The 27,229-nt window shown below is 51.4% G+C and overlaps 1 protein-coding gene across 2 annotated transcripts; it reads left to right on the top strand.

Moving 5' to 3' along the window:
* The first annotated feature begins 3,465 nt into the window (after positions 1-3,465).
* PIF1 (PIF1 5'-to-3' DNA helicase) lies at positions 3,466-26,933 on the top strand. 2 transcript variants are annotated; one of them, XM_049104202.1, is made up of 14 exons: positions 3,466-3,860; positions 7,271-7,372; positions 7,818-8,743; positions 9,583-9,717; positions 9,804-9,927; positions 10,040-10,193; positions 10,285-10,399; positions 10,476-10,582; positions 12,255-12,394; positions 12,761-12,867; positions 13,523-13,610; positions 13,727-13,872; positions 14,478-14,669; positions 14,852-26,933. In XM_049104202.1, the coding sequence occupies exons 3-14, from the start codon at positions 8,186-8,188 to the stop codon at positions 14,909-14,911; spliced, it is 1,926 nt and encodes a 641-aa protein (XP_048960159.1). In that variant the 5' UTR covers positions 3,466-3,860; positions 7,271-7,372; positions 7,818-8,185; the 3' UTR covers positions 14,912-26,933. The 2 variants fall into 2 exon arrangements, with proteins under 2 accessions (XP_048960159.1, XP_048960160.1); XM_049104203.1 differs by lacking the exon at positions 3,466-3,860 and having other exon boundaries at positions 6,899-7,372.
* Positions 26,934-27,229: the final 296 nt, after the last annotated feature.

Genomic DNA, 27,229 nt, shown 5'->3' with positions numbered 1-27,229 from the left:
CCTGGAGACCCGGGATCGAGTCCCACATTGGGCTCCCGGTGCATGGAGCCTGCTTCTCCCTCTGCCTGTGTCTCTGCCTCTCTCTCTCTCTCTCTCTCTCTGTGACTATCATAAATAAATAAAAATTAAAAATAAATAAATAAATAAATAAAATAAAATAATAAAAAACTTCACAAAAGTGGATAAATGACCCATGAGATAGATACTATTGTTATCTTCATTGAACAGATCTTGAATCCGAGGCTTAGACCTGTTTCAGGTCCCTTGATTGGTGAGAGGTAGTGGAAGGAATCAAACCTCACCTGACTCCAGAGGCTGTGCTCTCTACTAAATATTTTGGCAGCATTGTATGAGTAGGCACACAGGATCCAGGCCCTGCCTTGGAGGGCTGCAGAGCCAGTAGGAAGGCGGACAAGTCTTTAGAAGGGCTCTGATGAGTGTACAGCGTGTGGTGAGAGCTCCTCACAAGAAGGGCTGGAGTGACTGAGTTGTATTCCATTAGGATGGACATCTCACAAAAGCAGAACTGATAGAACAGCGTGACTTGCTAGGGGAACTGTAGGCACATTTGTGCAGTCGTGTGTAGCAGGGGTGGGTGGGGAGGCAGAAGAGGCTCAGAAAGGTACTACCGAGGAGCCCGCAGAAGCTAGAGCACTATGGACCTTGAATGCTGACCTCAGGTATGTAAAATTCTTCCTGCAAGTAGCAGGGGGCCATTGAAGCATCAAAGCAGGGTGGACACGATTTTTATTTTAAAACCTCATTTTATGACTGCTGTATGAAGAATGGTGACAAGAGCACTAGAGACGGGTCAGCCCCCTGGGTGGGAAGTTGTTACAGAAAATCTAGGTTGGAGGTGATGGAGCCTGAACCAGGCCAGTGGTTATGAGGATTGTAGGGGCAGATATAGATTCAAGAGACAGTAAGGGTGGGATGGGAGAAGGGAGGTTGGGGAAAGTAGTTAAAAGGTACAAACTTCCAGCTATATGGTAAATAAGTACTAGCATATAATGTACAACAATGATAACTATAGTTAGTACCGCTGTTATGGTATATAGAGAAGATATTAAGAGAGTAGAGTTCTCATCACAGGGAGAAATTTGTTTTCTTTTGTTTTTATTGGGTCTATATGAGATGGTGGATTTTTTTTTTTTATATAGTGTTTCTTCTTTTTTTTTTTTTTTATGATAGTCACAGAGAGAGAGAGAGAGGCAGAGACATAGGCAGAGGGAGAAGCAGGCTCCATGCACCAGGAGCCCGACGTAGGATTCAATCCCGGGTCTCCAGGATCAGGCCCTGGGCCAAAGGCAGGCACTGAACCGCTGTGCCACCCAGGGATCCCGAGATGGTGGATGTTAATTAAACCTACGGTGGTAATTATTTCACAATATATGCAAATACATGGATATTTCAGCTGAGACCTGAAAGATGAGACAGAGCCACAAAAAGAGTGAGGTGGAAAGCATTTCTTTTTTTTTCTCCCCCTTTAAAACAGCTATTTTTATTTGCCTATTTTTTAAAATTTTTTAATCTATTTATTACACAGAGACAGAGAGAGAGAGGCAGAGACAGAGGCAGAGGGTGAAGCAGGCTCCATGGAGAGAGCTCGATGTGGGACTCGATCCTGGGTCCCCAGGATCATACCCCAGGCTGAAGGCAGACGCTAAACCGCTGAGCCAACCGGGCTGCCCTATTTACCTATTTTAAAGTAAACTCTACCCCCAACTTCAGGATCAAACTCACCACCCCTAGATCAAGAGACGCATGCTCTCCAGACTGAGCCAACCAGGCGTCCTGGGGGAAGGTATTTCATGCAGAGGAAAATACTAGTGCAAAGACCTGGGCATAGAAATGGGCTTATGAGTGTTCAAGGAGCACCAAGGAGGCTAGTGTGACAGACACGGTGAGTAAGAAAGAAAGTGGTAGACTTAAATTCATAGTGGAAGGAAGGGAGGTCTCAGGCTGTGATAAGGACCACAGATTTTATTCCAAGAGGAATTGCCTAGAGAGGCATCCAGGGCTTAAAAGTAGCAAAATGTGTTTATATGTTTGAAGAGATCCCATCTGCTGCTATTTGGAGAAAGGATTGTACTTGTGGGGGATTAGAGTGGAAGCTAGGAAGCCAATGACATTGGGAGACTTACTGCTGGAATCCAGGGAGAGAAGACATGCTGCTAGCTCTAGGGTGTGGAGTGGGGATGGAGGGAATAGATTCAAAATACATTTTAGAGGGCAGCCTGGGTGGCTCAGTGGGTTTAGTGCCTGCCTTCAGCCCAGGGCATGATCCTGGAGACCAGGGATCTAATCCCACATAGGGCTCCCTGCATGGAGCCTACTTCTCCCTCTGTCTTTGTCTCTGCCTCTCTGTTTCTCGCGAATAAGTAAAAAAAATCTTTAAAAACAACAACAACAAAAAGGACCCCGATACATTTTAGAGGGAGAAACAACAAATTTCAATGGTGGATTAGATGTGGTAAGTAAAGAAGGAAACAAGAATATGATGTGGGTTTTTAACTTGAGCGAAAAAAGACGGTGCATTTACTGAGACGAAGACAGGAGAAAAACAGGTTTATATGGTGCTGGGGAAGGAGATTAAAAGCTGTTCTGGAGAAAATGAGTTTGACATGCCAGCTAGGCATCTGTGTGGTGATAGCAGGAGGACAAATGGAGACAGAGTCTGGAGTTCAGGGGAGAACAGCTGGCTAGAGATATAATATTGGGAATCAGCATGCAGCTGATAATCAAGCCATGGGATTGGAAAAGATAGGAGGGAAAAAAAGTCCTCCCACCTTGAGAGGTCTGGGTGGGGAAAAGGAGTTAGCAAAGGAGACCTAGATGAAGCAGCCAATAAATATAAATAGCCAGTAAACAAGGGGAGTGTGTTGTGGAAAGAGAAGGGAGGATTTCAAGGAGGGAGGGTCACCTGCACCAGAGGTCCAACGAAATGAGTGTCAACTACCCGGTGATGAAGCCTTCCCAGGTGACACCCTTTCAGCATCTCTCCGACACTGTCCCTGTAAGCTTAGGGCTGTAAAGTCTCTTTTAAATATCAGAGGAGATGACGGAGGAGAACGCAGTCTGTAAACCGCCCAGTCCTGTGCTATCAATGTCACTGTTGATTTTTATTAATGAGGCGACCAAAACTGAGGCCGCCTGTGAAAGAGAGCGCATGAGACGTCTGCAAAGAGTTCTTGAGGAAATTTCATAAAGACGAAAACTCGTTCTTCCGGAGAGTTTGCGTTAAATTAAAACCAGGGTTGGGGTTAGGCGAGAGACCCGGGAGCAGCGCTGCGCTGCTTTTCGGATCGCTCCGGCTCCCGCAGCAGGGAGCCCAGCGCGGGGGGCGCCGACGCCCCGGCTGCCAAAGGCGGGGGGCGGGGGAGGGGAGGAAGTCCGGCCCTCGACGCGAAATCCCCTGGCTCCGCCCCCTCCCCACGGACCAATCAGGATCCGACTGACCGGCCCGCGGCGCCGGGACGGGGAGGGGGCGGGGCCTGAGCTCCGTTCATCAGCAGCTAAGCTGCCTCCCAGTGACTCGTTCGACTCCTTTCCCTACAAGGACTCGTCGTTGCTACTCCTACAACCTCACCACTTGGGAAGAACCTCTGGCAGTTTCATAACTAAATGTACACCTATTCGATGACCCAGCATTCTTCTAAAGATTTATTTATTTTAGAGAGAGAGCGCGCAAGGGCGAGGGGCAGAGGGAGAGGAAGAGAGAAACTTAAGCAGATTCGTGCTGAGCATGGGGCCAGGCTTGGGGCTCCATCCCACCACCCTGAGATCACGACCTGAGCGGGAACCGAGAGTCCGAGCCTTGACTGTGCCACCCCTCGATGACCCAGTAATTTCTCACTGAGGTATTTATTTTTAAAAAAATTAAAGCATAGGGGCATTTGGGTGGCTCAGTTGGTTAAGCCTCTGCCTTCAGGTCAGGTCATGATCCCAGGGTCCTGAGATCGAGTCCTATGTCCAGCTCCCTGCTCAGCTGGGAGCTTGCCCCCCCCCCCCCGCCCCCCGCTAATCCCTCTGCTCGTGTGCTTGCTCTTCTAAATAATTCTTTTTTAAAATTAAAGGGTAGCCCGGGTGGCTCAGCGGTTTAGTGCTGCCTTCAGCCCAGAGCATGATCCTGGAGACCGGGGATCGAGTCCCACATCAGGCTCCCTGCATGGAGCCTGCTTCTCCCTCTGCCTGTGTCTCTGACCCCCCCGCCCCCGCCCCACTCTGTCTCATGAATAAATAAATGTTTTTTTTAAAAAAAGATAAGCATAAAAAAGAAAAGCATAGGGGCAACTGACTGGATCAGTTGGTTTAAGCATCTGACTTTGGCTCAGGTCATGATCTCAGGGTCTGGGATTGAACCCCACATCAGGTTCCCCAGAGTGGGAGTCTGCTTATCCCTCTCTTTTTGCCCCTCCCCCACTCTCATCCTCTCTAATAAATAAAAAAAAAACGTTTAAAAATAAATACATAGATAAGCATAGGGGTGCCTGGCTGGCTCAGTCCGTAGAGCATGAAATTCTTGACCTCAGGGTCATGAGTTCAGGCCCCATATTTGGGCATGGAGCCTATTTAAGGGGGAAAAAAGCATAAACTAATTAATGTTAGTTAACAATTAATGTTGAAATGTTTAGATGTGAAGTGTCCTGTTGTCTGCAACTTTAGAATGCATTAGCAGATGGATTCATGAATGTTGAGATGGACAGATGACTAGACATGTGATGAATACAACAAAATACTAATTGTAGAATCTTGGTGTTGGGCATATGGGTGTTCACTGCAAAATTCCTTCAACCTTTCTGTATATGTTGGAATATTTTCAGAATAAAATGTTGGGGTTACCAAGGGCTGCAAGGAGAAAGAATGGGAAGATATTGTCTAATGAGGACAAATACACTGGGATGATGAACATTTTCTGGAAATAGTGATGATTGTTATGCAACATTTGAAAGTACTTAATGGCAATGAGTTATACACTTAAAAATAGTTAAAATGGCAAATTATATGTTACATATATTGAATTTTTTTTTAAGTTTGAAAGTCAAAAGAAAAAAAATGTTGGTGAAAAAATCCATGTGGAAGTGTCCGTGCCTTCTCCAGGGGCAGTCTGGGGTACTCCACAGAGGGAAAGGGGAAGGCAGCAGGCTGTTTGTCATGGTGCTGGGCCCATTATAAGCAAAGGGTAGTGGGAAGAGAGAACCGAGGGTCTTTGGAAACAGGCCTGGGTTCATAATCCCAGTTCTTTTACTTTCTGGCTGTGTGACTGTACTAGTTTCTTGGTGCTATTGCTGCTCTAACAAATTACCACAAATTCTATGGCTTGATTAATGGCTCTTTTCCTTCAATCATCAAAGCCAGCAGTAACATCTTCAAATCTTTCTGTTTCTCACACACACACCTCTGCTTTTTTTTTTTAAGTTCGTGGTTTTTTTTTTTTTTTTTTTTTAAGATTTTATTTCTTTATTCATGAGAAAAACACACAGAGAGAGGCAGAGATACAGGCAGAGGGAGAATCAGGCTCCCTGCAGGAAGCCCGATGCAGGACTCCATCCCAGAGCTCCAGGATCACGCCCTGAGCCAAAGGCAGATACTCAACCACTGAGCCACCCAGGCATCCCATACCTCTGCTTCTTTATCACATCTCCTTTGCTGGCTCTCCTGCCTCCCTTTCCTTTATAAGAACCCTTGTGATTCCACTGGGCCCACCCAAACAATCCAGGATAATCTTTCCACCTCAAGATCCTTAATTTATCACATCTGCAAAATCACTTTTGCCACGCAAGGTAACATATTCGTAAATTATGGGGATTACGAGGGTTAGGGACAACTTAGGGGACCATTATTCTGCCTGCCACAGTGATGTTGAAAATTTCCCTATGCTACTGGGTATTCATATGCCAAGACAGCACCGAAGAGGAACAGTATTTCTCCTGATTTTTTTCATAAGTTTTATTGAGATACATTTTTAAATTTTTTTTTAATTCACTTGACAGAGAAAGAGCGCACAAGCAGGGGGAGCAGCAGGAAGAGGGAGAAGCAGGCTCCCCACTGAGCAGGGAGCCCAATGCATGGCTTGATCCCAGGATCCTGGAATTATAACTTCAACCGAAGGCAGACCCTTAAAGGATGGAGCCACCCAGAAGCCCCCCGAGATATAATTTATGTACCATACAGTTTTACCCATTTAAAGCACATGATTCAGTGGTTTTTAGTATAGTCACAATTATGCAATCATCATATTTTCATCTCTCACCATTGTATATATATGTGAGGAAACAAAGGCTTGAGACATTAAGGAAACTTGCTTAGAGTTTAACTGGCAGGGCTGGGGCACTGCAGAGGCAGTCAGGCGCTGAGATTCCAGTGCCGGCCTGGATTCCCTTCATGAAGTTAGACCTAGTCACCTGGGAGCAGTGTGGGGCAGTAAACAGCAGATGCTCACACCAGGTTAGACTTGGGTTCAAGGCTTTGTTTTGCTGTCTGCAAGCTATGTGACTTTGGTAAAATCCGTTGGAGCCTTGGTTTCCTCATTTGAAAAAGGAGGGCAATCCAGTAAATGAGGAGGGTGATTCACCTGTAAGAGCCCTTCCACCTATGTAATTCCAAGCTTCAAGGGGGGTGGGGGGAGGAAAAGATAATTAAAAATAAATTACCCGGGCATCCAGCGCAATATGAATTCCCTGAAGACAGAGGCTCACGGGCTTCCTTCGTACTCCCTGAGCACCTGGCCCAGGTCTTGGAATTCCTCACCTATGGGTCTCAGCTGGGTGGGAGACACAAGGCTAAAATAAAATGACCATTACAGAGGCACAGAAGGGCGGAAAGAGTAGCGGAGATGGGGGTGGGGGGTGGGGGTGGTTAGGCAACGGAAGCGGCAGGCCTCGGGGTGGTGGGTCCAGGAGTGGGCAACCGCTAAGTGAAAGTAAACACCAGTGGGAGGGATCAGAAGCAGCTCTTCCCAAAAGCCAAGTTCAGCCGCAGTGTGAGAGCTAGAGAGGAGAAAAAGTGTGTTGGAGGCACGGCTCTAAAAGCAAACTTTCGAGCCGCACTGGGGGTGACATGGCACCCCGCCCCTTCCCCCCTCTCCCACTGGTGCACGAGATTCGGTACGCTCGCCCACCACAAGCCTCCTTCCACCGGGTGCCATTGGTACAGCCCAAGCCCTAGGCGTTTGAACTCCTCGGAAGACACGCCCGTTGTCACGCCCCTGTCTCGGATTGGCTGGGTGTTTAAAGATCCGGCCGGTAATAGGGTGATTTTCTACCACTAGTATTTGAAAGTTCCCAGTGCTGGAGCTGCACCCGCTGGCCGGCTGTGTCCTGCGTGTTCCCCCGAGGGCCGGTGCAAGTTGAGGGGCCGCGCGATCCCAGAGGTGGGAGACAGTCTGATTTTCCAAAGGGTCCCTGCCGGGAGGGTGCAGACGAGTGGGTCAGACGGAGGAAACAGGGATTTCCGAGCAACAGGGTCTCCCGCGATTTCTCCACCCTGTGCCCGCCTTGGAGATGGTAAGAGTCAGGGCTTGGGAATCACACCAACCCTGCCTCCCACCAGTCTTTGGAGCTTCTCCTTGTTCTCACTTGTGTACGGGGGGAATGGGGAGATTGCCCTGGCTGCATATAAACCACGGAAGGGGGGCGCCTGGGTGGCTCAGCTGGTTGAGCGTCCGCCTTCACCTCCGGTCACGATCCCCGGGTCCTGGGATTGAGCCCCGCATCAGGCTCCCCCTGCCTGTCCTTGCTGATCCCCCTGCTTGTGCGCTGTCCAGTAAATCAATAAAATCTTTAAGATAAAAAAAATTTTTTTTTAACCCACTGAAGGTATCCGGAAGACAAGGTCCCCTGCGCATCTCTCCGCTTGACCTTCCCTGCTTCCTCGGACTCTGAGCACCCCCTCGCCCGCCCTGCTTCTTGGAAGCAGGCTTCCCTTTTGTTCAGGACCCCGCTTCCGCGGCGTAGGTGGGGCAGCCGAGGCTCCCCGTTCCTGGGTGCTTTGGCGCAGCTCATCCACCGCTCTGGAAATTACGGTGTAGGGCAGGAATTTCGGTTGTGCGCAGGTCCCCCTACCGTCGCCGTGACCTCTGTGTTACCGGTGACCGCCTCTGCGGCCCCGCTGGGCTCCCCGTCGTGCCCACCGAGTCGTGGCCCCTGCGCCCCGGGCCTTGTGCGGATCTGCGGAGGCTGTGGCCATGCCGTCGGGCACCCCGGCGGCGCCGGCGGAATTCGAGGACGCGGAGCTGCGGTGCCGCGTGGCCGTGGAGGAGCTGAGCCCGGGCGGGCAGCCGCGAAGGCGCCAGGCCCTGCGCACGGCCGAGCTGAGCCTGGGGCGGAACGAGCGCCGCGAGCTGCTGCTGCGGCTGCGGGCGTCCGGGCCCCCGGGCCCGCCGCGCTGCTTCCCTCTGCGGGCCGCGCGCCTCTTCTCGCGCTTCGCGGCGGCCGGACGGAGCACGCTGCGGCTCCCCGGCGCCGGCGCTCCCGGGGCGGGCGCCGTGCAGCTGCTGCTCTCCGACTGCCCGCCCGACCGCCTGCGGCGCTTCCTGCGCACGCTGCGCCTCAAGCTGGCCGCGGCCCCGGGGCCCGCGCCGCCCTCCGCCCGTGCGCAGCTGCTTGGCCCGCGGCCCCGCGACTTCGTCACCATCAGCCCGGTGCAGCCCGAGGAGCTGCGGCGCGCGGTGGCCACCCGGGACCCGCGCGCCACGCCCGTGAAGCGGCCCTTGCAACCCTGCGCGGGAGCCCAGCCCAGCACCGTGAGGATGGGAAACCGGGGACGCGGCGGGGGGGCGGGGGGGGGGGCGCTGAGATGGAAGAGACCAAGGAGGCCCAAGTGTGGGGCGGGGGTAGGGGGTGGGGGTGGCAGTATGGGAGGGGTTGCGGGTTGTCTCCGGGGAGATGCCCATCGGACATCTGAGTATGACCGGGATGGGCTTCTCATGAGTGCAAGCTAGAATAGGAAACGAGGGCTCGGGTCGTATGAAAAGAGAAAGTAGAGAAGGAGGCCAGAAAGGTGATTTTAGAAGTAAAAGTAGGAGACTGTTGGTCTGGAGAAGGAGAGGAGCTTTTGGAAAGAAGTGATCTGCAGTGTCAGGGGCAGCCAACAGGTCTGAGCAGTTGGGGACAGAGTCTGGTAGGTTTGACCGTGTTTGTGAACTGGGGCAGGTGGATCACAGACCACAGGGGGGTGAGACTAAGCTGGGGAGAAGATGGAAATGGAGCAAGAAAGGACCCTGACCAGGCAGGGTTTTGCTGTGAGAGACACGGGTTTGTGACAGGAAGAGAAGTGAGGAGGAAGGACCTGTGAGAGAGCCAGGAGATCTAGGGGGACCAGGAGAGGGAGCTGATGGAGGATCCAGACCCACATAGTGTGGGTACCAGGGATCAGTGGAGACCTGGCTATGATCTATTCCTCAAGGAGAGACCTGACCCCGAATAACTGGTAAGATCTCCACGGGAGCCAAAGCTGCGCAAGGGCTTCAAGAGTGAAACCACAGAGGCACAGAGTAGGCCTAGCATGGCACCCAGGCTAAGAAGGGAGAGGAAATGCCTAAGGGGTGGTAGGAAGCTCTAAGACAGTCCTGTGCCCCCACAGGAAGCCCCAAGGTGGCCCTTGCCTGTGAAGAGGCTGAGCTTGCCCCCCACCAAACCACAGCTTTCTGAGGAACAGGCTGCTGTGCTGAGGGTTGTCCTGAAAGGCCAGAGCGTCTTCTTCACTGGGAGTGCAGGGTAATTGGTGGCAGGGGCAGGGGTTGGGGAACGCTGATGGGGTAGGATGGAGGAGCAGGTGGCCCTGACTTTACCCTCTGCCCAGGGACAGGGAAATCTTATCTGCTGAAGCGTATCCTGGGCTCACTGCCTCCCACAGGTACTGTGGCTACTGCCAGCACTGGGGTGGCAGCCTGCCACATTGGGGGTACCACCCTCCACGCCTTTGCAGGTAAGTGGGGACTTCTGGAGCTTGAACTGGAAGCAAACCAGGCCTTTGAGAAGGAAGGGGAGGGTCAGGGTTGGGACAGGGCTAAGGTCTCAGGCTGAAGTGTCACTTACAGGCATTGGCTCAGGCCAGGCTCCCCTGGCGCAGTGTGTGGCCCTGGCCCAGCGGCCAGCTGTGAAGCAGGGCTGGCTAAACTGCCAGCGGCTAGTCATTGATGAGATCTCCATGGTGGAGGCGGACCTGTTTGACAAGCTGGAAGCTGTGGCCAGGTCAGTATATGCAGTAAGGACTGTGTTCTGGTGGTTCTTCATATGGAACCTGCCTACCCCAGATCCTAAAGTACCCCATGCTCCTCTCTAGAACTGTCCGGCAGCAGAACAAGCCATTTGGAGGGATCCAGCTCATCATCTGTGGGGACTTCCTGCAGCTGCCACCTGTAACCAAGGGCTCCCAGCCCCCAAAGTTCTGCTTTCAGGTATCACTGACCCCCTGGCCCTGCCCCCCATAAGTGTCTGCTCTTCTCCCTGAAACTCCTACCTTGTCCCCACCAGGCCAAGAGCTGGAAAAGGTGTGTCCCAGTGACCCTGGAACTGACTGAGGTGTGGAGGCAGGCAGACCAGACCTTCATCTCTCTGCTACAGGCTGTCAGACTGGGAAGGTGGGCTGTGGTGAACAGAGAAGGGACCATGGGATGAGGAGTCAAGCATGGGTCACAAAGGAGCACAAGGACCCGGAGAAGGGGAAAAGTGTTTCATGGCCCCATAGAAAATGGTCACACTCTGAGTACTGGAATCCTGCCTCCTCCAAGATTGGGTCCCTAGCACCCAGCACAGGGCCTGGCACAGAGTAGGTGTTAGGGAAGCATGGGCACCTGGGTGCAGAAGAAGAAATCAGAGATGTTAATCCTATTTCACAGATGCAGAAATGGGGTGGCTTCAAAGAGGTGAAGTGATTTGCCCAAAGTTCCAGCCAGTAAGTGGACTGGGCCAGGACTTGAACCTGGCCTGACTTAAAAGCCCAAGTCCCTTCCGTTAGTAGATCCTGTGGGGTCACTTGGTGAAAAAGAGAGGTCACAGACATGATCCTATTTTGTCCCAGCTAAGAGGAAAGGTGGAAATGCTAGGACTAACTCTAATGTGGGAGGAGGCAGGAAGCCAGGAAGGCAGAAGCCATGAGCCAGGGGGGGTCCTTTAAAACCAGATAGGGACAGAATGAGGGGAGGAGATGGTGGTAGTGAGGGGCTTTTTCTGCTGAAGGAACCCTCTCACAGACATATGAGGCAGGTAGTAAGGTGCACAGCACACACCACCCAATGTGGGGAACAAGAGGGACACCAAGTGGCAGAGCAGTGAGATGGAGTTCCTAAGTTGCTCCCCCTCCTCCCCAGTGATTTGCTGGGGTACCCAGGCTTCTCCCAAGTGGAAGAAGACTTGGGATAGAGACACAAGCTATGGGCACCTGGCTGGCTCAGTTGGGGGAACTTGCCAGTCTTGATCTTGAGTTTGAGAGTTTGAGCCCCATTGTTGGGTGTAGAGATTACTTAAATAATTAATTAAATAAAATAAATTAATAAAATTTATTTTTATAAATTTTATATTTAAAATTTAAAATTTTAATTTAAAATATTTAAAAATAATTTTAATTTAAATTTAAAAATAAAAAAAAAAATAAAATAAATTTAAAAATAATTCTAAAATATTTAAATTTTATATTTATTGTATTTCTATATTTATATCTATATTCATGTATAATAAACATAAATATATTTATACAACATATAACTTACAATTATAATTATATATAATTTTATAATTATAAATTAATAAAAGTTATATAATAAAATAAATAAATAAATAAAGACATATACTTTAAAAAGAAAGAAAGGAAGAAAGAAAAGAAACACAGGCTAGATTTTTTGCCTCCAAGGCAGCAAGCAAGAGGCTAGAAGATTGCAGCCTGGAGGCTGACCTGATTATAGGCTACCAGTATGACAGGGTGTTAACATCAGTGCCTTGTTTAGGTCCTCTAAACCTCTGGCCTGTGCTCACTCACACTCATCATATCCAACTTCCTCAGGAGCACCAGGGTGGGAGAGTGGCTAGCTCTTACTTGGGGCTATTTATAGGGAAGGGTGCCTGCCCATGATCGCTCCCCAGGTCCAAGTAGGGAAAGGCAAGTTGGCCTGCTTGGGGAGCCAGCACACTTTGCCCTGGTGCCCCTTTCTAATCCTCAAGTCTGACCCATGGCCTACTGCTTGAGCCATATCAGCCATGTGCCCCACCTTCCCTGGTGTTCAGGTGGGCCCTGCCCTGACAGCCCAGCCCCTACAGGTGCTCAGATGAAGTGACCCGCCAGCTCCAGGCCACAGCCTCCCACAAGGTGGGGCGAGATGGGATTGTGGCCACAAGGCTCTGCACTCACCAGGATGACGTGGCCCTCACCAATGAGAAGCGACTGCAGGAACTGCCAGGTGAGCAGGGAGCCAGGGCTGGGCCAGACCAGCTGGGAGGGGCCCTCAGGCAGGTGTGGGTCCCCCACCCCCCAGCCTTGGCCTTTGGGGGTTATTTGCATACTTAGGCCCCCAACCTCTGGCTATAAAGGCCCTTACATTTGCAGATGTAACTGTGACCTTGAAAGGCATGACCTTGAATGCATCAAGATCACTGAGCCAATAAATGCTGGAAGTAAAACTTGAACCCAGGCCCCTGATTCCAAAGTGCCAGCTTGCCTGAGCTGTCCCCTCTACCGTCCTCTACACTTGGTATAATATATGTTTTTGTTAACTGAGCCACAAATCAGTGACTTGTAATCTGTTGGCCCAACTCTTTTTTCCTAGGTGAGGTACACAGCTTTAAGGCCATGGACAGTGACCCCAAGCAAGCCCGGACTCTGGATGCCCAGTGTCCTGTTAGCCAGATCCTTCAACTAAAGCTAGGGGCCCAGGTGCGTGAGAAGCAGAGCCTCCCTGGTCCTTGCACCTCTGCCCAGGCAGCTCCATAGCCAGAGGGCCCGGCTGTGACCCCAGTGAACTCCCTCCATCCTGCTCCCACTCATCTTCCTGCCTGCAGCCTCCTGTTGCCCTCATCGTGTTCGGTCTGGGGCACCAGCAACAGTGCTTTGATCAAGCCCCTTCCTCTTGCTGGCGCTCCGTGTCCGCTTCTGTATAGTGTGAGAGCATCCTGCTTCTTTCTATGATGTGGGGTGGGCCACGTGGGAGACTTTCTGCAGGTTCTGAGGGGCACTTCAAGGCTGGAAGAGGGGTGACAGGACCTCACGATTTTGGCCCATACACATACCCCATGACAGACATGAGCATTTTCAGAGCCTGTGATGCGCGTTATCTTATTGCTCCTTACCCCCTCCTGAGGCACATAACCAATGTCATTCCCCTTTGATGCTAGGGGGAACCAAGAGCAGAGAAAACAAGGCAGCTTGTCACAGGAGTCACCATGAGCCGGTGACAGAGTTACGGGTCAGGACTCAGTGCCTCTCCAGGAGTGCTCCCAGCTTCCTGGACTTGCTGCAGTGACTGCTGGGTTGAGGCCAAGCGTGGGAATAGGCTGCTCTCTCCACACCTCATGTTCTCTTTCCCTCACAGGTGATGCTGGTGAAGAACCTAGCAGTGTCCCGGGGCCTGGTGAATGGCGCCCGAGGGGTGGTCGTGGGGTTTGAGACGGAGGGGAGAGGTAAGTGATGAGGGAGCAGGGCCCCAGGGTGTGTGTGAGGATGAGGCTAGGGTGGAAGGGTGAGGCCTGCTCCTCACTTCAGGACCAAAAGGTGGGCTTTTCTACACCTCCCTCAGGGCTGCCCCAGGTGCGGTTCCTGTGCGGAGTCACCAAGGTCATCCATGCTGACCGCTGGACAGTGCAGGCCACTGGAGGCCAGCTCCTCAGCCGGCGGCAGCTGCCCCTTCAGCTGGCCTGGGCAATATCCATCCACAAGAGCCAGGTGAGCAGGCAGGGCAGGGGGCAGGATAGGGCTGGGGCATGTTCGAGGGGGTTCTTAAGGCCTTTATGGAGGCTGAGCTTGCCCTGGATGGAAAGTTCCAGACTAGCGGTAGAATTAATCTTTCTTGTGTGCATTTCCCATCCTGCTTCCTCATCTCTTCCCGTACGCATTCCTCTGTCATCTCCTTTCCTGCTGTTTTCTGAGCCACTACCAGATGTTACATTTAACCCTTATAATGACCGTATGAGGTATAGATGTGACCATCGTTCCTGTCAGAACAGAAGGGGAAACTGAAGCTCAGAGTGTTGGGTAAGTTGTCCAGGGTCACAGAGAGAGAGAGAGGCAGAGCCAGGACACATTTCCGTGCCTGTCTGACCCAGGCCTGAGCTCTTTGCTTTCACCCCCCCATCCTTCTACTCTAATCCTCAATCTATGTCTCTTGGAGCTTCTCCTACTCAGATGCCCAGTTGTTGCCTCTCTGCCTTTAGGCTCTCTGGACTGGCTGAAGAGATCTGGAGGCAGTAGCTGGGCCAGTATAGCTGGGGTCAGGCTCTTGTGCGCAAGGGATTTCAGGATGAGTTGGCTCTGTCCTTCCATTCCCGCAGGGCATGTCCCTGGATTGCGTGGAGATCTCTCTGGGTCGTGTGTTTGCCAGTGGCCAGGCCTATGTGGCCCTCTCCCGGGCCCGCAGCCTGGAGGGCCTGCGTGTGCTGGACTTTGATCCCATGGTGGTTCGCTGTGACCCTCGTGTACTGAGCTTCTATGCCACTCTGCAGAGGGGCAGGGGCCCCAGCCTGGTAAGAAGGAGTCACTCGATGGTGCGGGAAGCCTGGGAGCTAGACAGAGGGAAGGCCAAGGGCCTGTGGTGTAGAGCCTCTCTGGCTCTGCTGGGAGCAGGGTCAAGAGGGAACAAGATGCTGGCTGTGGCCCTGGGGGAAATGCATGAGTCCATGACTGGGTTTCTCCCTCTCTGATCCAGAAGTCTCCAGATGATGATGAGGCAGCCTCAGACCAGGAGAATGAGGACCCAAATCTTTGAGCCTCAAAGAGAAGACAAAGAATGATCTCCCCTTCTTCCTCCTCCCTAGTGGACCAGGGTCCTGGGGGATAACTGGGGGAGGATAGCCAGTGTCTCTTTTTCCCTCCACTAAGGCTCTCAGCCTTCTGCCAGGGTACAAGGGTGAGCACTTCCTACCCATTTGCCAGCTGTGCCTCTGTTTCTCCCTTGCCCTGAGAAAGAAGTAAGCCTTTCCAGGCCAGTGGGACAGGGCCTGTGGTAGCACCTGGTATTCTAGAACAAAGCTCTCTGTGAGGGCTGGCCCAGGGCCACAGAGTTGTGAATGCTGTTCTCTTTGGGCTGCAGAAGGGAGAGGCAGTGCAAACAGGTACTCCAGGAGCAGGAACAGGCTATAGGAGCCCTGGACTGGGAGACTCAGGCCAAGTACAGGCCCCAAACAGAGAAGGGAACCTGGGGTTACTGTCACAGCTAAACCCAGGCTAGCACAAGCCAGGACGAACACCCTCCTGCGCCTAACCTGAGAATACAATGCAAACCATGTGCCTCTATCTTAAGCTGCTTTTTTGGAAAAGAAATAGTATTTAGGGGTATTGAGATGGATATTCTCAGATTATATTTATTTAGGACAAATAAACTTGTGACTCAACTGCAAGTTGAGTCTTCTGCTCTCTTTAAGAAGGCATCACTGCTCTAGGCATTGGCTACACCTGTTGCTGAGGCCCTCTCCCCAGGAGGGCACACAGAGGTGTTTGTTTACATCATGATGACTGAGCTCATGGCGCCCTCATGTGAGCTTTTGTTAGGATCACTGGTTATTTGGAAAGCTGAGTTACCCAAAATTGATGACTCACAATGAAATGACAAGGTGAATCACTGTTGCCTAGCGGTCAGACAAGGACACAGGAGAGAATCCACATGGCAGGAAATGGGCCTGTTGCAACTTTCTCACTTTGTGCCTGGCTAGGTGGGGCTCCAGCTTGAACAGGATCAACAAACTAGCTTGTTGATCAAAAAGTCTGGTGGAAATTGTTTAGGGGCTCTAAAACTAAGGTTCCCTAGTTATGAGTAAAATATATTTTAAATGTAAAATCGACCATGGTAGGAGGAGTGAAACCATGCCAGTTGCACGACGACATGAAATCTGGGTACTTGAAGACACTTATCCTTGTCTTCCAAAGCCAGCTGAGGCCCAAGCACAGAGCAGGTCTTCAAGGGGTGTCTGGTTAAGTGGGGGAGACCATGGATAGGACAGCTCAGTGCTAGAAGGGCTAAGCGGCCTCAGATGTTCCCTGTGGGCTTTGTGGAGGAGGCAGGGCTACAGCCTGTGGAGCACAGGCTGTGTGACTCTAGGCATGTCTGGGGGTGTCCTCATCTATAAAGTGCAGGTTGTAACTGACTTTCATGTAGGGTTGTTGGGGGAAAGGCCAGCCACGTGACAGGAACTCAGGAGCTGTCATTAACATGTATGATCACTAATGATTATCATCATGATGTCTGCAGAGCACAGTGTTGTCTGGTTCCTGCACTCCTTTGACAGACAAGATGTGGAGGCTCAGAGGGGTGCTCGGAGGCTCACCCCTGGACAACCCCTACCTGTCTCGCTCCTGTCACCACTCTTCTTGATCTTGAGGAGCTATTTTTCTGTAGCTTGAACCCTTTTCTCTGCCCCAAATAGAAGATACCTCCTAAGAGAAACCAAGTCATTCAGGGTGACCCCCCCCCAACAGTGGGCAATCATGGAGGCCTTTAAATGGTTTGCCATTTGAAAGTCAGTGTTTCCCATCCGCCCATATGACATAGCCCTCCTTGCAGATCCAGCTGTGAGCAGACCTCACCAGGGACCTGACCTCAAGAGCCTTACAATCTGGTTGCACCTTGCTTTTTTCACTCCTTCCTGTTAACACATTTTGGTGACTATCCAGTTCAGCACAGATGGCATTGTCTTGTGCTCTCTAGCAGCTCTGCCCCATTTGGGGTTCTTGGATGGAAACAGAAGAACCTGACTCAAGATAACAAGCAGGAAAGGAAGGGAATGGAAGGCTAGCTCAAAGAACAGATATGAAGCCCAGAAACCCAGGCTAGGATCCAAGTGGAAACCAAGGAGGCTAGAACTAATGACAGGAGTGGAGTTGGGAACAGCTGGCCGGGAGGAGCCCTGTCACCACCCCTGGACGACACAAGCACGGCCATCAGGGAGAGTCCTGTACTCTTCTGCCTCCCTGCTTCACTTAGCCCACACCTAAAGGTGCAGAGATATGACTGGTTGAGCTTGGTCTCCCATGCAGGTCCTGCAGCTACCTAGCAAGAGGCTGAATATGCCATCAAGGTGCATGAGGAACCAGGGTTTGTGCATCTAATGTAATCTAACTTCAAACCTTGATCTCTGGGGATGTAGGGAAACACCATCTCTCAGTCAGATTCAAGGGTTTCTCACCTACCCCTAAAGTCATACAGGCAGGGAGTAGGGCTGATAAGAGCAGGCCCCTCATGTCAATGGCCTCATGGTGGCTGCAGATACCTACAGTGACAAGCATCCATAGGCCTTAACTCTACCCAGGGTCCGGGAAAGGTAAGGGTTGGAGAGAGGTCAAGCTTCTGCAGGGGCCTCCCTCTCTGCCCTCTGGAGCCCCACCACCTCCTTGTGGTGCTCCCAGGGGACCCTCTGATCACTCAACCCTCCCTAGTCTTGGGGACCCTCCTTTCTTTGCCTCTCCTTACCCCCTAGCACAGTCCCCTCAAAGAACTGGAAGCAAAAGCCGGAAGAGTGTGATCTCAGCCCCTGGATTTGAGGCAAAGAAGCACAAAGGCCTCGTGACCCTGTTTAGAATAATGAGGACAGGGGTGGACAGTTAAGGATGGGCAGGACAAAAGAGATCTCCAGTAATCATCATTATTCTGGGATAAAAGACACTTCCTGCTCATCCTGTGTGTGCATTCATGGGTTCATTCCATAAATATTTATTGAGAGCCTCTAATATTCCAGCATGCTGGACTAGATACTGGAGACCTTGTAGTAAACCAGAGTGACATGGTCCTGGGATACTTCAAGTGAATAGAGGGAGATGGATTATAAACAAGCAAGCAAATAACAAGCTAAACAATGAAATAATAGGGCGAGGAGAGCTTGCTTAGAGGATAGGGGGAGAAAGGGGCTGTGAAGGGGGTGCCTTCCCCTGCACACCTCCCTGACTTGGGCTACATGCTTCTAGCCTGAAATACCCCAATTAACCTCTCCCGATTCCCCTCAAACATCATCTCTGTTCCCAGGATCTAGACCTACCCCTTTCTAGAAGAATGGTTCCAGTCTCTGAGAATATGCAGCATGGGGTCCTTGCCTGTGGGTTTTCCTCCTGCACCAGAAAGCTCTTCAGAGCAGGATTGAGGTCCCTGCTTCTTGCAACCCATGCACCCTGCCCCACACCTGGACTGGGGCAGGCTGACAGCATGGAATGAATAACCCAATGAAAGAACGCAGGGAGCCTGCAGTTAGGGGACCACAGGGCTTCCCACTTTCCCCCCTGCCTAAGCATGCAGCCTCGGTGATGGGGGGGTCTACGCCGCTGCTCAGGAGAGCGTCTGTCTCCTCTCTGGTTGCCTCGTCACGGGGACTTCCCATTCCTCCAGAGGAAGGCTAGGGGGAAGTTAGCAGGTGGACAGGGTGGAGAAAGGCATTGAGGGAAATGCAGTGCCAAAGTGCAGAGGTAGAGCTCGACATTCTGCTTTATTAGACTTGAAAGCAAGATGGGGGAGTCAGGTATATAGCCGAGGGGGCTCAACATAGGGGTGAGAATCCCTCTTGGGCGAGAGGGGCTCCCACTTCCTGCTAGCCCCCACTTGTCTCCTGTGTCCAAGTGCTCTGTCCTCAGGCCAGCTGTGGCCTGCCTCCGATGGTAATTAGCAGTTTACAAGTCTGTCTCCTGGAATGAGCTGGAGCCCTTGGGAGCGAGAGACCTGGCTCTCAAGTCTTTGTGTCCCCACAGCACTCAGCACGGTGACTTCAGAAGGGAGATAATTCATAAGATGTTTGATAAATGGGGATGTTTACTCTTGATTTCACAGAGGAGGTAGCTGAGGCCAGGCAGGCCAGACCAGGCAGGCAGTGGCAGAGCTGGAACTAGAACCCTCCGCCCCCACCCCATCGTCTGCCTGGAGCTGTCCAGAGGAAGTAAAATGTGGGGCTGAGAGGGAAGGCCCACCAGCACCTTACCCCCCCCCCCCCCATACCTACCTCCACTCTACCCCCTGTGCCAGTGGTGATGCTCAGAATCCCCATCCCTGAGTAACTAGGCCCTCCCACTCCCCAAGCACCACGCACACTGAAGACCACTAGGTGGCACTAAGGGGTCATTTAGTCCCTTTCCTGACACCTGGCAGGTCCTTTGTCTCCTTGCTGCGCCTGGGCCGGGGTCCTGGGCTCCTTGGGAGCTGGGCTGCCCAGTAGGTGTAGGGAAGGGAGGTTCCTTGTTGAGAAGCTTGCACTGTGTGTGGAGGACCTCAATGGTTTGTGTCCAGGAGCCCTCTTGTTCATTTTTCACGATAATTCTGAGAGGACAGTAAGACCTTATCCCTACCTTATAGAGGGAGAACTAATTTCTTGAGAGGTTAGATGACTTAAGCTGCAAGCTGGGTCTAGAACGTCCCAGCTTACAGGGTCCTGGGGTTTTTGCAAAGTCAGCAGAGGGCCCCCCCCCCCGAGGCTCCAAGTGGCTCTGCCACTGCCCTTGTGACCTTGAGCAAGCTGCCTAAATCCTCAGCCCTCGGTTCATCAGTGAAGTGAGTCTAAGAGCGATCAATGGGGTTGGGACAAGTAAGGAGTTGGGGTGGAGGCAGGCATGGGTGAGCCCTCCTGGTTAGCTCCTCTGGTCTTGGTTACACTTAAAGCTGCCACCCTGCACCGTGCCCCACAGTGGCCCCACAAAGAATTTACAGGATCCAGAATAAATGAAAAGTCCCCTTTCAGTCTTCCCTCCTAGAGGACCCAGGCTGTGCCCACCCACTACAAGGAAGGGGAGAATGAAGGCCCTCCTCTCTTCCCCCAGCAAACATGAGGCCCTAGTCCATGAGTGCATTTGTCAGAACTGGTCCTCTTCTTTCCTCTGTCCCTTTTCTTTTTACTTTATTTTTTTTTAAAAGTAGGCTCCATGCCCAACATGAGCTTGAACTCACAACCCTGAGATCAAGAGTCACATGCTTTACCAACTGAACCAGCCAAGTACCCCCTCCATCCCTCCTCTTAACACAGCTTTGACAACTCTTTGAGTGGGATTTTTTTTTTTTTTTTTTAAGATTTTGTTTATGTGAAAGGGACAGAGAGAAAGAGAGAACATGGGAGAGAGGGTTGGGGTGAACAGAAGGAGAGGGGGGCAGACTCTCCACCAAGCAGGAAGCCTGATGGCAGGGCTCAATCCCAGGACTCTGGATCCCAGGACCCTGGGATCATGACCTGAGCTAAATGCAGACGCTTAACCTTAACCGGCTGAGCCACCCAGGCACCCCTGAGTGGGATCTTTAGACTGAGATTATCAGGGAGGAGACAGACTCACAGAAGGCGGGCAGCTCGGTCACAGCTGTGAATGGCAGAGCTAGGATGGGCATAAAACTTCACCTTGGTATTCAGAGCCTTTGAAAAAAGAGCTAGCATGGGTGCTTCTGAGCCCCTAGCTTTGTCCCAGAAACCTCACATTCCAGACTCCATTTCTTTAAGATTCCAAGAGCATCACCTGCTGAGACAGAAACGGCTGGGAGGGACCAAGATGGAAGAGGAAGGGCTTGACTGGAGACCCGGAATGGGGAAGAGAACTCCAGGTGCCAGAGGAGCCCTGCAGGGAGGGGGCTGACTGCTAGCCCACCTCCCACTCCTCTTACTTCCTTGCCTCTGGCTTGGCTCCCTCCTTGCCAGGAATGCCCCCTCACTTCCTCCCCTGCCGGTGTTGGGTTCAGTAAGCAGAGCCTCAGCTCACCTGTTAAGGTGTGGAATGAGGAGGGCGTCCAGTTACATTCTGGGGCTGGGAGGGCAGGCAGGGGCCACCTGGGGGCAGGAGCCAAAGGCCTGGGAACTGACAGTTGGAGCAGGTGTCAGGGGAACCCCAAAATTCTTGCCACAGGGGACCCTATCTTCTGGACTCAATGCCTTCCTGAAGTCCTCCGAGCTCCGGGACTATTATGGAAAGACCACAGCATCTGGCATCTGGTAGCTAGTGTGCCTCAGTCCCCTGAGCTGGGTCTCAGTTTCCTTATCCTCAGAATGGGGGTAGGGTGAGAATAAGCCCTGTCTGACTGATGCCCTGAAGCTTGGGATTGTGCTTGGTAAACTAGAAGGCTCTGCACACCCCTGAGGAGGTTCTCCTCTTTCTTTTTTTCCCTCTCCACCCAGGGTGGCCTCCTCCCCCGCCCCTCACCCTGGGCCCTGGCACAGCACTCCATGCCTATTTAAGGCAAATCTCCTGATCTCCTTTTAAATAACATTCGCTTCTTGTTGTGGAGAAGACAAGCAAGGCCTGAGCTTAGGGAAAGGGGAGGGGAGACCCAGACAGCCCATCAGAGAGTGGGGGGAAGGGGATATGGGGGTGAAGCAGGTATGGGAAGGTCCTTGCCCCACTCTTCACCCCCACTCCCAGCCTCTCTTTTGGTCCCCTAGTAAGGGGCCTTCAATTGGCTCAAACCCCTTTAGAGGGGTTGGGGCGCTCCCAGAATGCTTCGTGGCACTGGGGGGTGGGGGAGATGAGGAATAGTGCCAGTCCCAGGGCCTGTGACGGGAGCATACTTGGGTGAAGAAGTAGCACAAGCAGGGTGACCAGTAAGGGAAGTGGGAGGGTCTAGGGTAGGACTGACATCTGATCTCCACAGCTTGCCCACTGTGAAGGATGAAACACAACTGTTCTTTGGTTCTAGAATCTGTGGCTCAGAGAGGCCAAGAGACCTTCCCAGGGCCACACAGCTAGTGAGTGGAAGGGTCTGAAATACGAGCCTGACCTGGCTCAAATTTAATGCTTTCCCCCCTTCATGCCAGGTGTCCTTGTGCCTGGGGCTGTATGTGACACCTGACAGTGACTCTTATCAGGAGCAAGACATCATAGAAAGCCCCCTGCACACACCCTCCCTCTGCCTGCATAGCTCCCAGGTCAGGGGCCCTGATTCCTCCTTTCCTTCTGCCTCCTTCTTTCCTCTAGGCCCACCACTCCTCTCCTTCCCCTTCTCCTGGGTTTCTGGCCTGGCCCACAAAAACTCACCTTAACTTGGTTCATACACTGAGAAAATTATAGGCAGAAGGTGGCATGTCCCACCCCCCTCCAGAGGAGCCAGGCTGGGCACCTTTCCCATTGCAAACCCCCTACAGGGCCCTTTCCATAGCTCAGTTCCCCTTTGAGATCTCAGGCCGCTCTCTCCTGCTTTCTTCTCTCCCATCTTTCTAGGTAGCCAGCACCCTGATCTCCCATCTTGGCAGGGCTAATGTCCCTGTGGTCCTCACATGACTGAGATGCCCTCTTCAGGGTTCAAAAGGAGAGGGTTAGGGATCCTTTACAGATCATGTTGCCTCCTCGGGACCAGACACTCACTCCTTAGGCATGTGAGCCCCAGCAGGACCAGTCCTAACCCGTGTCAGTGTCCGACTGGACTGCGGTCTGGGGGGCCAGAACAAGGAAGAAGCTCTAGTACCTCTAGGTACTTAGAGCAGAAAGTGGTCTTAGTTGTCGGCTGGTCCAATGGCTCATGTCACAGATGACCCAACTGTTGCCCAGGGAATGAGAGGGAAGGCTCTGGGGTCCCACAGTGAGACAGGAGCTGAGTTGGATAATACTGGGACACCTGATAACCCCAGATAAAGACTTGATCCCTGGGGGCGAGGGGTCTATTATAGGAGGAAACTTGACTCCATATTTAATAGGAGTGTTCTTGAACTTCTAGGGATTTTTTAGTGTGGCTCTATAAAAAAAAAAATATATATATATATATATTTTAAGATTTTATTTATTTATTCATAAGAGACACAGAGAGAGAGAGAGAGAGAGAGGCAGAGGGAGAAGCAGGCTCCACACAGGGAGCCCGACGCAGAACTCAATCCTGGATCCCCAGGATCATGCCCTGGGCTGAAGGTGGCGCTAAACCGCTGAGCCACCCAGGCTGCCCCTATATTTATGGGTTTGTTTTTTGTTTTTTGTTTTTTGTTTTTTTTTATTTATGATGGTCACAGAGAGAGAGAGAGAGAGAGGCAGAGACACAGGCAGAGGGAGAAGCAGGCTCTATGCACTGGGAGCCCGATGTGGGATTCGATCCCGTGTCTCCAGGATTGAGCCCTGGGCCAAAGGCAGGCGCCAAACTGCTGCGCCACCCAGGGATCCCTATATTTATGTTTTTAAAGATTTTATTTATTCATGAGAGATACAGAGAAAGAGGCAGAGACATAGGCAGAGGGAGAAGCAGGCTCCCGGCAGGGAGGCTGATGCAGGACTCAACCCCAGGACCCCGGGATCACGACCTGAGCCAGATGTTCAACCACTGAGCCACCCAGGTGCCCCCCAAAAAAGTTTTAAATAAACTCCACACCCAATGTGGTGCTCAAACTCATGACCCTAAGATCCAGAGTGGCATGCTCTACTGTCTGAGCTAGCTGGGCACCCCAGTGTGGCTCTACTGTTAACCTCTTGTGTGCCCTTAGGTAAACTCCGTTCCCTCCTTGGGCCTCTGTTTCCTTGAGTAAAACAGGTGGGTTGGGTAGATCCCTTCCCACTCGGACCTCCTGCACCTTCCATCAGCCCAGCCCCATCACCCCAGGCGTCTTCTTCCTGGCTCTTGCACTGGTCTAGATCTCCCTCATCACCCACTGAGATTGTTCCAACAATCTCTGCATGTCTCTGGCCTCTATTCTTTTCCTCCACCCCACACATTGCCCAGGTAACATCCTGAGGAACCTCCTGTGGTCCCCCTTGGCCTCCCTTAGAATGATCCACCTTGGGACACCTGGTTGGCTCAGCGGTTGAGCGTCTGCCTTCGGCTCAGTGCATGATCCAGGGATCTGGGATTGAGTCCTGCATTGGGCTCCCTGTGGGGAGCCTGCTTCTCCCTCTGCCTGTGTCCCTGCCTCTCTCTGTGTGTCTCTCATGAATAAATAAATATTTTATTTAAAAAATCATACACCTCATCACCTGGCATTCAGCACATCTTGCCTGGAGTCTTGAATCCTGGACTCAGTTTCCTCATTTGCCAAGTGACATAATAACCTCCCACTGGTAGGGCTGTGGTATGGACACACTGGAACATGTGCTGGATAGCCTGCCGAGCACTGGTGTCTCTGGGCTGGAAAGGCTGTCCATCCCACCACCACTCTCCTTTAACCAAGCTGGCAAGGTCTTCAAAGCTGGTTCTAGTCCCAGCCCCTCCTAGAGAGGCTGGCCCTCCAGGGTCCCCATCAGAGGTGACCTCGCCCATATGGAGCTCCTACAGGGCTGGATTCTATCCGCCTGCCTCCATCTGCAGCTCCCACCATCCCATGGGCAATGTATAACTGGACTCGTAGAGAAAAAGCTGGCAGGATGCTTGCTGAGACCACGGCTGGGTCTGTGGGCTCCTGCCCACACCCTATCTCTTTCCCCAGGGCTGTGTTTTTGACCCTCAGAGACCTCGTCACTGCCAACTCCAAAAAAAGCTCCTCACTGGGCCATAGGGGAGGCTTTCAGATGGAGGTTTAAGACCCTGTCTTGCCCTCTTCTGGTGGCTGACCAAGTGGATTCTCAGAAAACTTCCCAAAGCCCCAGGAAGGAGTAGCTGGCAGCAAATATAAGTTATTAGAAGAGATATCTAAAGGAAAAGAAGCCAGAACCAAGATGCTTGGAGACTTCCTATTTTGGGGTCTAAACACTTTCAGCCCCTTGCTAATTGTAGGGCCTTGGGGAGATTACCTAATGTCTCTGAGCCTCAGCTTCCTCATCAGTAAAATGAGGACAATAATACTATCTAATCCCACGACAAAAGAATTAAGCAATGTATACAGAGTGCTTAGCTCATGGCCTGGTACCTCACAAACGCTCAAAAAAATAGTAATTATAATCCTATTGAAGACAGATGGGGAGCACCTGGATGGCTCAGTCAGTTAAGCATCTGTCTTCAGCTCAGGTCATAATCCCAGGGTCCCAAGATCAAGCTCTGAGTCGGGCTCCCTGCTCAGCAGGCAATTTATTGCTCTCTCTCCATTTGCTCCTCCCGCCAGCTCATGCCGTGTTCTCTCTCTCAAAAAAAAAAAAAAAAAAAAGAGAGAGAGAGAGAGAGAGAGAGAGAGAGAGAGAGAGATGGACCAAGGTCTCCAGCTGAGGCAGGAAGGGCTGGGAAGCCAGGAGGCACCGAGGCACAGGTTGCTTAGCCAGCAGTAGGCAGGTGGTTAGTAGCTAGAATAAAAACACAAAGTCCCAAGCCTCGTGCTAAGCAGTCTACATACATTATTTCAGTTAAACCTCAGGCTCTCCCTTCGTCAAAAGCAGGGGTTCAGGACAGAAGCTCCCTAAGGCCTTGCCAGTTCAGGGAGCACCTGTTTTTGGTTTACAGAGGTTTTCAGTGTACAAAGTACTTTTTACTTTATAAAGCCTACTCTGCGAGTGTTCTGATAGTTGTCACTGGTCACACAACCAGATCTGGGACTCAAACCAGGCAAGACGGCTCTTTCCGCAGAGCCCAGTGGCACACAGCTTTGAGACCCGAAGCCCCTCCAAGGGGCTAGGGGGGAGCATGGCCCTTGAAGGCAGCGACGTCATGGAAGCTTGGCTCTGGCTCCTGCCCAGCGTCCGGTTCTGTCGGGCTGTGCCGGGGCCCAGAGGCCTGGGTCTGGAACTCATCAGCCCCACCTGTCAGCCCTCCCCTGGCCGGCACCCGGGGGCCTTCAGTTATCACTAAGGAGAGTGTGGCCTCCGACCAGGGGTTCTGCATCCCTTCCCTGTTGGGGACCTAGGGCAGGGAGCTGTGCTCCCATCAGCCAAGCACCCCCAGTTTAACGGAGCTCTGTTATATGAACAGGTACCATGAAATATACAGAGACCTCAGTCATTCAATAAATATTTATTGAACACCTATAGTGTGCCTGGCCCTGAGCTGGTTCCAGGGAATCTGACAGAAATTCCTGCCCACATTCTAGTAAAAGAAGTTGTAAAGGAAAGCAGAAGTGTGATGGGAAATAAAAAAAAAAAAAAAAGAGAGAGAGCAATTCACTTTACACAGAGTAGTCAGAGAAGGCCTCTGAGCTGAGAGAGGGAAGTACAGCTAGAAAGAGCATTCCAGACAGAGGAGAGGGCCCACACAAAGGCCCTGAGATAGGAAAATCTGGGGTGTCTGGAGAGCCACAGACCACTGCGAGGCGGCCCAGCAAGCTCTCCCAAGTAAGTGCCCACTGGACAAATGAACAAACCATCACGAGGATCTCTGGGTCCAGCTGAGGTGGGGTAACCAGGACTGGATTTACATCCCCACCTAAGATGACTAAAATACCCAACAAAATATATGAAAGAATGGTTCTCAAGACACTGGACACCAAGACCATGAACCAAAAAGGAATGAGCTGCGGAAAGAGAGGACTCTGGAGCTCTGCAAAGGGTAACCTCTTCACTCATTCAGCTTGGTACCTGCATGTGAAGAAACTACTAGAAGCACTGTTAGAATCAACCGATATGATTAGAGTAATCCCTGGAACTCACACAAGGCTGGGAATAGTGCTCGCTCCCACAGACCAAACTGGAAACCTCACAATTAGGGGGGGTATTGAGTAGAGCACTCACAAGACTTTTTGACTCAGAAGTGGGTGAAAACGGAAACACTCCTCTGGCTCCATCTAACAAAAGCAAGACCTGAAAAAAGGCCATACTGTTGCGAAGTGCTTTTGCATCCCCAGAGCAAAATTCAAGAATATTGATAAGAATACAAAAAATCGAGCACCCAAGAAAATAAGATTCACCACATCTGGCAACTGATAAAAATTAGCACGTACACAAAGAACCTGGAAAGTATGACCCAGAATGCAAAGAAAAAAAAAAACGATCAATTAAAAAACCCTACCCAGAAATTACCCAGATGATAGCATTAGGAGACACAGACATTAAAACAGTTATAACTATGTTCCATATGCGCAAGAAGATAAAGCAAAGACTGACCATGTTAAGTAGAGAAATATAATTTTTAATAGACCCAAATTGAAATTCTAAAAATGTAAACTATAATGCCTGAGATAAAAAATACACTAGATGGATGAATGGAACCTTAGATGTCACAGACTAGTAAACTTGAATACAGAGACAGAAACTATCCCAAATAAAATACACAAAGGAAAAAGATATCAAAATAATAACAATGTGGCCTTGGAAA

This window comes from Canis lupus, chromosome 30 (genome assembly GCF_003254725.2).
Source record: "Canis lupus dingo isolate Sandy chromosome 30, ASM325472v2, whole genome shotgun sequence".
In the NCBI taxonomy this organism is placed as follows: domain Eukaryota; kingdom Metazoa; phylum Chordata; class Mammalia; order Carnivora; family Canidae; genus Canis; species Canis lupus.
Note: the sequence above shows the minus strand (reverse complement) of the source record. Positions and strands in the feature narration are given on the sequence as shown.

Coding starts and splice junctions, on each gene's coding strand:
- PIF1 (XM_049104202.1), top strand. CDS start 8,186: ATGCCGTCGGGCACCCCGGCGGCGCCGGCGGAATTCGAGGACGCGGAG. Junction 13,873..14,477: donor TATCCATCCACAAGAGCCAG/GTGAGCAGGCAG, acceptor CCATTCCCGCAG/GGCATGTCCCTGGATTGCGT. Junction 14,670..14,851: donor GGGGCAGGGGCCCCAGCCTG/GTAAGAAGGAGT, acceptor TCTCTGATCCAG/AAGTCTCCAGATGATGATGA.